General features: G+C 42.7%; 1 protein-coding gene across 1 annotated transcript; it reads right to left on the bottom strand.

Moving 5' to 3' along the window:
- Positions 1-577: 577 nt before the first annotated feature.
- Positions 578-5,348, bottom strand: LOC147459231 (endonuclease 1-like). The gene is made up of 7 exons (XM_086509795.1): positions 5,220-5,348; positions 4,954-5,122; positions 2,794-2,877; positions 2,613-2,705; positions 2,201-2,259; positions 1,051-1,124; positions 578-954 (listed from the first exon to the last, which is right to left on the bottom strand). Exons 2-7 carry the CDS (start codon positions 5,068-5,070, stop codon positions 857-859), a joined length of 525 nt encoding a protein of 174 aa, XP_086365921.1. The 5' UTR covers positions 5,071-5,122; positions 5,220-5,348; the 3' UTR covers positions 578-856.
- Between the last annotated feature and the right edge of the window lie 5,633 nt (positions 5,349-10,981).

Genomic DNA, 10,981 nt, shown 5'->3' with positions numbered 1-10,981 from the left:
ACGTGTATTGCTTTGCAAAAGTGCTAGGAGAGGACGTCACACTTAGGTCTTTACAAAATTCTTTTGTCCCTTTCAAATAGTTTGCTACTCCTTAGACCTAGATTATTGCTCCTCCTCAAGTAATGCTTTTCAAAGATGGAAAACACATTTATATGATGACCAACATAACATCTAGAGGTGAATATTTATAAAGGATAGTGTTCTTAATAAGAAATTTCAAGCACAACCAAACTTTTGAGGTTTTTATTGTCGTTCTGTAGCTAGCTGTGAATTTTTCCTTGATTCATTTCTTTGAACACGATGGTGTTGGCAACATAATGATAGCATGGAATGTTCTCTATTTCAAAGCAAAATAATGGAATACACAATATGTGAAAGTGTTTAGTCAATGACACGCCAAACAAAGTCCTGCTATGAGAAAAATTAAAGTTGTAAACTTTTTTTGTTTGAGGTCGCACTTATAAACTAACCATCACCTTATTTCTATTTTTTCCTTTTTCTTGTAATTTGATCTAGTGTTGCAATGTATGCTTGAATTTGAATTTGGGTGTGTTATACATGAAATTGAAGTTAGAAATGTAGCTTGCACATGGGATTGATATAAATATTTTCTTTTGCAATTTTCTTGAAGAGCATGATGGCTAGTTCTCGCTTGCATATACAATGACCATTCTCCTCCGCATGCATTGCAAGTCTCCAATTACATTCAAAGAAAACAATCTAAAATGTAATAAGCTCCTTGATGTTGCACTCACTTGCAACTCTCTAGTTACATTTAAAGAGGAGGATTGATGCTAGGATTATTTATCAAGTTATATGTGTCATTGCTAAAGTTGGATTTATTCAAATAGTGAAGCTAGGTTGAAAATAGATTATTTAAAATCGAGGCCAATCTCACACCAGCACGAGCAATTCTGTTTTGAACTATGGGTAATCTTGAGTTGAAATAATTATCTGCTAAAAAATAAGACACACTCTCAGATGAGTTTCAAGTAAGACTAATGAGTTTTGACACATAAAAATGAAAAATTAAAGTTCTAATCAATATACCTCCTAAATAAGATCCAGATGGAGCGTCCTTATAGGCCCACTTACATGCAACGCTAATGCTTTCTTGGGCATACCTAAAAGCACAAATAATGTGGTTACTATAGCAAAATCTTCAATTTGAAACATGGCAATGAGACTCAAGGGATTCACTAGTAGAACTAGGAAAACATCACCTTCGTGCACCAAAATTACCTTTTGACCCCTATATACAAAACTCAAATTGTAAAATCTATATTTTCTTCTCTATACAACCCCCTATCCTCCTAAATAAGATCTAGATGGAGCATCATTATAGGCCCACTTACAAGCAACGCTAATGCTTTCTTGGGCATACCTAAAAGCACAAATAATGTGATTACTATAGCAAAATCTTCAATCTCAAACATAGCAATGAGACTCAAGGGATTCACTAGTAGAACTAGGAAGACATCACCTTCGTGCACCAAAATTACCTTCTGACCCCTATATACAAAACTCAAATTGTGAAATCTATCTTTTCTTCTCTATAAAGTACCAAGATACATGGATAAAAATATCCATGGCCTCATAGTCCATGAAATTTACTGAAATTAGTGACAAGAGGTTCCCTTCCTTTGAGAGCTTGCTTTGAGCATGTATGCACATGAATAGATGGGTAACTTGAAGAACTATGATAGGCGGAGGAGTTGCGTAAATGCAAGGTACATGACAACCCTACTAATAACTTGAATTGCAAAAAGATATTAAATACATTGTGTCATTAGTAACAGTGGTGTAGGTTTCCCCTGTCTAATTTCAACTTGGTCATCCATGTTCCTACACATGGTTTCAAATGTTTTAGTGTGGAATGTTATGGCTACTGAATCCCTTTTGCGTTGACATCTCGCATACTTCATTAAAAGACATTTCTACCTGTTGTGAATATTGCATGTGAGGGACTATCTTAATGCATAGTTTGTATAATATCCTAGGTCCTCAAAGGTTTAGTCTAATAGTAAAAGTGGCTCCTTCTAAAAGTTTGCTTGTGACTTGTTCCCTTTAAAAGAATTTAGTAACCATATTTTAGGGATACTTCTAATGGAGGAGATCCACACAACTAATTCTTGAATTTCCTTCAAACACTTGCTGAAATCAAATAAGAAAAAAAAATGGAAATGAAATTCAAGCGTACTTGTTCGGGCAAGCTAACATGCTATTGCGGCAGCTACTCCATTGCTTGATATTGGTTTCCTTAGTTGACAAAGTAAGAGTGTTAGAATTCACTTATATACACAAAGCATACACACATCCCATACAAAGGTACTCTCTCTCTCTCTCTCTCTCTCTCTCTCTCTCTCTCTCTCTCTCTCTCATGCACACATGCACATTTTTCTACACTCATACGCGAGCACAAGCGTAATGTTGAACTAATCCAAGCTTTGCATATGGGTGGTGCAATATAGTAACAAGTAATTGAACCAAATGTTTACTTAATTCAAGCTTGAAGATAGTTGTAGTTGTGACTCTTTGATAATTAGACATTTAGGGTAGGTTTGTGCTCTGCAAGATATGCGATGGAACATCATACATAAAGAGAATACTACCGTTACGTTGCTCATGATCTCATCTTGAAAAGCTAGTACATTTGAGCCATAGAGCATCGTTAGAGCTGTTTCTATGATATCAGTATCCCAAACCTGTTCATATGCATCAAGCATTAAAAAGGTAAAAGTTTCTCTAAGAAGTTGCAAGATGCTTATGCAAAGAGGGGGATGAGAGTCTCACATGATGGAGATTTTCTTGCTTATCAAACCAATGAACCAAAATGGTGTTGCCTCCTTTATCGGTACTGAATCCCACATGCAAAGGCTATGCACAAAGCAAAATACATATATATCAAGAATCATTATTTGTAAATCGAATTAGGTCTTCGTAATCTCGGAAAAATAAAAAGCCTTTCAAAACATCGTAAGTGCATCAGTGAATGGTGAGTTTAGAAAATGAATAGACCCATGAAAGTGGAAAGTCAAAAGATTTTTTGTGTCCATATAAAGAAGAGATTGTCGAGTGCACATTCATACATTTGTGTTTTTCTTTCGCTTATTTTCCCTTTAGCGTTTTCTTCTCTTTAGAGTGTCCTTACACTATATAGGTGGTGAATATGTGTTTTTTGAAGCGAAGACTGAGTAGTATGCAATACACATTTTGAAAAATACGTCATTAATGGGAATCGAGAAAGATGTCCGCTTTGTGTGGTGGACGACAATGCAGGAAACAAAAAGCACAAGGCACACCTCAAGTGGTGGTGGACAAGCATAAGTGAAGGGTGAGTTTAGGAAATGAAAAGACCCATGAAAGTGGATAGTCGAAAGACTTTTTGTGTCCATATAAAGAAGAGATTGTCGAGTGCACATTCATACATTTGTGTTTTTCTTTTGCTTATTTTCCAGCAGTGGATGGGATGCAGACAAAATTCCCGAAGCTGAGCACCAATGAAGTTGCATGGATCTCCATTGTGATCTTGATAGTGCTTTTCAGCTTACAGCGTTTCGGCACGGCGAAAGTCGGCTGGCTTTTCGCACCATTTCTCATGCTGTGGTTCATATGCATATGTGGTATTGGCATATACAACATCATAGTGCATGATTGGAGCGTGCTTTATGCTTTTAATCCATATTACATATTCAGGTACTTTATGGTTCGCGGTACGCAAGCTTGGATCTTGCTAGGCGGCATTATACTCTGCATAACCGGTACTGAGGCCATGTTTGCCGATGTTAGCCACTTCTCTGTTGAGTCGATACGCCGATCACTCACAATTAAGCACTAGGTTGTCTTTAGTAGATGCGGAGTGAGGGTTTATCTCCATGCATTCACATGTGCGTACATCTTTGAGCCACGTGGCATTATGCAACCAGCTTACAATGCCATGTGTGGCATTGCTTTGATAGTTATGTGTGTCAATTGTGATCTATGCACGAAAGCACACAAGTGTTGGACAAACTTCATGTCGGGAGCATCGTCTCTTAGAGTGAATTGATTGGAGTTGTTTTCAGCAGATGTAGAGGGAGGGTTTCTATCCAGATGCAATCATCTTGCATCCCAAAGAGACCAATATAAGCTGGAAGCTAGCAGATTTATAATTAGATTGTTAGTCAAAAACTCTTGGAAAAAGATTTGTTGTGCTTGGATTGCTTTGGTCGACATGCATGCAAAGTGTGGTTCTTCACGAAAGCACAAAAACTACCCAACAAGCTTCATGTTTGAAATGCTCTCTTGAAGTGCATCGATTGTGGAATATGCCCAACAAGAGCAAGGCCATAAAGCGCTGGCAGCCTGGCTGTTATCAGTGAATTGGAGTGACGGTTTCTCTCCAGATTTAATGACCTACGCTTGCAAACTAAATGCACCATTATGCAAGAAGTTGACATGGGCAAACAAATTGATGATGAGGTTGTTAGTGTGGTCAATTCACAAAAACCCAAGAAGTGCTTGACAAGCTTCATGTGGGAAATGTCGTCTATGGGAATGCATTGACTGCAAGAAATGCCCCAGGGGTAAGGTTAGGACGGTTTAAGCAATTGCGGAGTGGGGTGGCATTGCTTCGGTCGACATGTTCCAAGTGTGGTCTATTCAGGTCCCCCCCCCCCCCCCCCCCCCCCCCCCCCCCCCCTCTCTCTCTCTCTCTCTCTCTCTCTCTCTGTGTGAATCTCTCGGAATCTCTCAATCATACAGAGGTTTGGGCCGTTGCCTCAATGTAACAACCAATTCCCTCCCCGCACACTCTTGTGTATGCATGTTTTGGTCCCATGGGTCATATATGGCCTCCCAAGGACGATAAATTCGTCTCTCTCTCTCTCTCTCTCTCTCTCTCTCTCTCTCTCACACACACACACACACACACATACGCGCGCACACAAAAAAAAAAAACAGAGGAGACCTTACGTTGGTAGTTGAAAGAGCAGAAGTGAGGAGGGGTGTTGACGTAGTGGAGGGGGCTGCTCCAAGGGTAGTGGAACTTGACGTGGTCAGCCCACGAGCACCAGCTGGCCTGCTGCCCATCCCCAGGTACGAGCCTGCCCACTGCCTCCTTGGTGGGCGCTGTCAGCAAACCCTGCCAATTGAACCATAATACAAAACAAACCATTACTTCCGTTTCCAAAAGGTCCCCAACGGATAAAAAATAAAAAGGCTAGGTAGTCAGTCTTTGCCTGTGCAATGGAGCACACGAGGTAGTGCCCATCCGACCCCCAGGCCGCCCCTTTCTCTACACTACTCAGAACTACCACCACCACACTCCACACTATCACTCCTACTAGCTGCCCCTGCCTCTTCTCCTCCATCCCTCTCCCTCTCTCTCTGTCTCTCTCCTACGGTACACACAGTTGCTATTTATCCATGAGCTCTCAGCATATGCCTTCCCCACGATAGCATCTTAGTCTTGACATCACCCATTCTCCATAATACATGTTTTGCGTGAGAAAGCATACATGTGTGTATAACATGTCTCCCTGTGTGGGTGGAGAGAGAGAGACTCATCCGTTTTTCACGAGGGAAAGCTAGACGACCAATGTTCTCGGCGTTCACACTCAAATCTTTTCCACATAGCCCCCGCCCCCTCCTCGTTTCACATTGCACGGCATCTTTGGTTTTTATTGCGAGAGAGAGGTCACGCGCATGCAATCAACAACCGGTGGATTTTGGTGCTATCAGTCGCCTTCCATTGATCTTCAACATGTGCACATACCGCATGAATACCTCCAATTGGAGAGGACGGGAAGTAAAGCAGAGGAGATGTGTGGTTGAGTTGCAAGGCTTCAACCAAAATGGTGAGCAACCAATGCAGAGCAACTACTCCAAAGTTATGAAGTTTCGATGACGCCGATGCAATAGACGACGGACTTTCCGCAAGGGCATGGTGGGCTTGGTGGTGGGTCTGCTACGCTTTTACAATGGCACCACGTCGAAAGAGATGCATGTGTGCACACACACACACACACACACACACACACAGAGAGAGAGAGAGAGGAAATGATTGCTACTCTCTTTAGAGAAGTTTCACACGGGAGGTAGAACCTCTACCTCTCGTTAGCATTCCTGGATGGATATGCATAATAGCACGCAGCACTCATGTGCATGCACCCAACTGCATTTGCAAAAGGCGACGGTGTGAGACAAGATTTCCAACTTTGCCAAAATCCACAAAGTTGGGAAATGGAGGCAATGTTTTGCTGATGCAATCGAGCTGGGGTTAAATGATGCCCGTGCAGATGTATCCTTATCGAGTAATGTCATGTCTATCACGGAGGCCAAGAGCCCATGGTACTGGGATGGATAGTAGTTGTCCTTGCTATTGTCCTTTCCCGATCGTCCAGGGTAAATTTTGATTGGATTCATTGCTTCCAAACAGTCTGTGTGTGTGTGTGTGTGTGTGTGTGTGTGTGTGTGTGTGTGTGTGTGTGTGTGTTTCCACGCCATCTATCTGTCACATACCCGCTCAGGGGACCATTCCTAGAGCTTACATGTCCTCTGCTACAGCCTCCATTTGTAAAGTTGTTGTCCACTACTTAAATTTTGCCTCCTAACGTGTCCTCCATTACAATCTCCCTTTTGCATATTCCTCTCGTGTGTTGAGTTCTCATTTGTGGCCTAAATTTTGATTATTGATGTGGCAGAGCTAGCACTACCATAGACGTTTTTCATTATGTGTGCAGGTGTAGTTTACATTCGATCACTGCAAGAGGCAATTACGACCTCGAAGAGGAGTTGATCAAATGACAATATTGATGGGATTTTTTTTGAAAAAAAATATTATTTTTTTTTGGGGGGGGGGACATAAATGAAAGTCAGATTGATACCCTCGTGTGTTGACAAACCTTTTCCCCTAAAGGCTTAGAGTTTCCCCCTTGTAAAGATGCAAACCACAGTACTAATAGAGGTTCTCATTTTCCAAGATTATGAACCCGTTTCTTTTAATTTGTTTTATCGATTTTTCTACTTTCACCTTAATTTTCAACTTGCTAATCTAGATTTTTGACCGGCTCTAGGCTAAGTTGAGGCAAAGATTTCCTGAGCAATGGATATGTTACCTAGTCAATGTGTTAGTCCAAGATTGTCGATTGTGAGTGTGTGAGTGTGTTTTACATTCTGGATTTCTAGTCCAGCGGTTCTCAATCAAGTGGAACTATTGATTACATCCAATATTTGACCATAGGTTTCTTCACTGTTAGGTTCAATGATTGCATGGTGATTGACAAGATCCTAGCCAAAAGCCCATTGTACCTTAACCGCTCCCCATTGTGCATGTTACCATGGAACCCGTCCTTTAAATCCCCTAAGGCCTTCAAGGATCTATGCTCAGTGTGGGTGGACTTTGTCAACTTGCCAGTATGGTTATGGGACAACCTCGGAGACCTTGCTAGCACCTTCGGTATCCCTTTGTTCGTACCTACACACAAGAAGTTAGGGACAACGGCAAATAAAGTATGCATTTGCTGGGGTATTCGCAAACCTCCTCTTGAAGCATGGTGATCAATGTAGGGGCAGGCCCGAAAGTGACCCCGCTTAGGTTTGATACATTTTTTGGAGCATGTTTAAAGTGCAATGGGTTTGGACACTTTGCTAGAGACTGCCACTTGAATGTCTCTAGGGAGGGCAAAGAGGAAAAAACATTACACGCACAAGCGACCGCACTCAAAGAAGCAACCGTTTCAAACATGGATGTTGAAGCTGCAAAGCAAGGTGATGACGAAAGCAACAAGGATAATGACGTGCTCGAGTTCGACAAGATGGCCACCCATAAGGACACCCCGCTTAAGCATTTGACGATTGAACCAAGTATCAAGAGCCAAGCTCACCAAGCTTGCATTTCGCTGCATTCCCTAGTATCAAACCTCCCATAAAGCCGCGTCAAAAAATTGTCTTTCCATGGCCCCCTGGACGATGGACGAAGGCTGGCAACAAGTATCGGTCATCAAGTGCAAGCGAGTGAAAACATTGGCACGAAGCAACTTCTATCGCAAGAAGAATCCCCCGGATCATCAAGAAGCCCCCATCAATCTAGCCAATGTCTTTGAGGTGCTTCAGGATAGGAATCTGAAGGGTTTTCTTACGTCGGAGATGTCCGCCTCTTAGTTAAATTGGGCAGAAGAAGACAGTGTAGGGGAGGAGTCTAAGCATGGTTCTTCACACCTGGAGGAGTTTGTCCCACTAACCCCCTGATGGAAGATTTACATATTCAGTCCTAGGATGTGAAAGGCATAAAGCACTCTCTTTTGGGAGGAAGTTAGAAAAGCAGCTACAAATTGTTGGCTTATTCAGGAACACCACCTTGACGCTTCTTGCTCTAGGAAGCAGGCTGTAGGTTGTAAGTTGGTGTTCTATGGAGATGACACTTTGGGGTTTAGTGGGGTGCTCTCCATTTTTTACAGGGAGTTGGAGCCTCACGTTGTGTTTAATCACGCTTCAAGTAGAGTCCTTGGGGTAAGGATCAAGTGGGCAGACCAGCCCTTCACCATCATCAACGTCTATGCTCCCTGTGATGCTAAGGGGAGAGCCAAAATTTGGGTGGGCCTCAGGGATCAACCTATCGAAGGTGACTGGTGCATCATGGGAGACTTCCACATGGTTGAAGCTCGCCTTGGGGAGGTCACTATATATAAATTGTGTATATCACGTGCATTCAAGGACTATTTCTAAAGCTCCTCATCTGTGAATTTTTGACCAAAAAAATGCACCTTTTTCTATTCAATGTAAACTTTCTTTCCAAGTTCCATTTTACGATACCTTTCTGTATGTAAAAATGTGAGGAAAAATCAAAATTAATAACTACTTCAGGTGCACTCATGTTATAGTCACATAATTACTAAGTGACTCCCCCAGGAAGCTCGCAAGGACAAGATGGGATGGTCTAGTCTCCTAGCTGGTTCTGAAAAATCCAAATGGCATGCACTCTACAAGAAATGGGCATTGTTCAATCTGTGGGATGCAAGTACGTGGAGTAGCTCTCCTGGCATGACATACACAAGCCTTCAATATGCCAACACAACGTCCTAATTGGACAGATGTTATGTCTCACATCAAGTTGACTAGCTTCCCTCATATGCGATGCTATGTGTCAATACCTGCAAAAGCATGTCGGATCACTTTCCTCTTAAGCTATATATAGCCAGGGGCATTAAAGCCGCATGTTCCCCGAAGGGGAAGAAGAAAAAATTAGTATCAGGGAATCATATCTTTAAGGACCCCTTTTCAGGTCGTTAGCTAAGACGGACCTCTACAAATTAAGGCAAGATGTGGGGGACACTGACCCTAGATCATGGCACTCTCTGGTGCGTAGAATCCAATCCGCGGTAAAATGAGCAGGAGCCAAAGTGAAAAAGGTTCGAGAGGACGCAAACAGGGAGCCGAAGGAGGAGGTGGAAGAACTAGCCAAAACAAAGCAAGAAGGAAGAATTATTCAAGAAGAACACAAAGATGGCTGAAGGTCAAATCAAGTCTTGCTAATCTGCAAGCTAAGGAGATTAACAAGACCCGTTGTCGTACAGCTCCGCTCCCATGCTAAGAAATATGCCAAAAAAATGCACATCAAGTTTGTTTGAAGCTTACAGGATTAATGAATAGTGATTAGGGCCTGGTAACAGGCCAAGTTCAATGCTAAATGTATGTCAAATGCAACTGAAAGAGCCAGAATATGCCTTAATGATGCTAAAAAGTGTTATTCTTGAAGTGAGCATAGATGGAAGATTATGACCTAAAACTGCAGTGCTTAAAGTGCTCTACCGTCCTGTCTTTATAGCTCGTCGATTGGAGCTACGGTGAAGAAGTTATGGCACTTTGAAGTTTAAGTCGATTGCAGATCCTGGGCAACTACAGCTGAGGTGACAGAATTGAAATGAATGCACCGGCCTGAAGTGCTCACTTTGTGGAGCGTGTCCGTCCTTTCAGATCAGCGATCGGAGTTATGGTTGCCAAGATATGGGCCGTTAAAGATTCACTAGGGGCCGGCTCCGTACTAGTTAGGTCCGCTCGATCGGAGTGCCGTCTGGGATTTTATAGCCTCAGCAGGGTTTGTATGCATTTTATGCAGTTTGAGAGTTATACACGGATTTACGGCTCGTCGGACAGAGTCCGGCTTGATCAGATAATACCGCTTGAGGCCGATATCAGTTGTCGGCACTGTTGAGCTGGGTAATTTTGGCATTATTTGAGAAGCTAATGCAAGCTATTAACAACCGAGTGCAAAGGGACTTCTGGAAAGTTTAATCACCTATACGTGCATCTTAGAAGCATGAGGCATTATTCGAGATGCTAGTATGCACAGTAAAAGTCACGAAGATATTGTTAGTCAAGGACTGCTGCTGGAGAAAAATGTTGTGCTTGGCATTGCCTTGGCCGGGGTCCGAGATTTATACCTAATACGGTGCCCTTACAAAGCTATAAGGCCGCCTAGTTGAAATCTACATCAAGTGTGGTGCCCATAACTCAATAAAGTTGGCCGCCCAATTAAAGGGCATGGCCAATGGCCACCCAATAAAACCAAAAAAGTGTGAAGCCAAGCAAGGATGGTGCAAGCAAGCAGCCAACGAGCGCAGGAAGAAGAAGAGGAGGACGTAGCGCGCGCTGTGGTGCTCTGATGAGTGTGAGCCAGAGACGAAAAAGACTGAGGATGGCATGGCGCCCTGATTCGGTGCCAACCGCGACGCGTTTGAAGCCGCTCAAAATCCGCCACTGCCACATCATCACAGCGGTTCCCATGCCACGTCAATGACGTCGGCGCAATTGCAAAAAGAATGCAAGCTATTAATAGGGGGATTTTGCATGAGGGTATTGGCAAGTTAACGAAGGAAGGCAAGCCAACGAGGGCTATCAAACAGGAGGGCATAACACGAGGGCAAGAAGCAAGGAAGAAGGAGGGTAAGCAAGAGAGAGTCTCTCTCTCTCTCTCTCTCTCTCTCTCTCTCTCTCTCTCTCT

This window comes from Adiantum capillus-veneris, chromosome 4, assembly GCF_014529385.1.
Source record: "Adiantum capillus-veneris isolate H3 chromosome 4, ASM1452938v2, whole genome shotgun sequence".
NCBI lineage: Eukaryota > Viridiplantae > Streptophyta > Polypodiopsida > Polypodiales > Pteridaceae > Adiantum > Adiantum capillus-veneris.
The sequence above is the reverse complement of the archived record's forward strand: the minus strand, read 5'-3'. Positions and strand labels throughout refer to the sequence as shown.

Excerpts from the sequence above, each read along its gene's own strand:
- LOC147459231 (XM_086509795.1), bottom strand. The coding sequence starts at position 5,070 with ATGGGCAGCAGGCCAGCTGGTGCTCGTGGGCTGACCACGTCAAGTTCC. Across the intron at positions 2,878-4,953 it reads CTGCTCTTTCAACTACCAAC|CCTTTGCATGTGGGATTCAG; the intron begins GTAAGGTCTCCT and ends CTTTGTGCATAG. Across the intron at positions 2,260-2,612 it reads AGATCATGAGCAACGTAACG|GAAACCAATATCAAGCAATG; the intron begins GTAGTATTCTCT and ends TTGTCAACTAAG.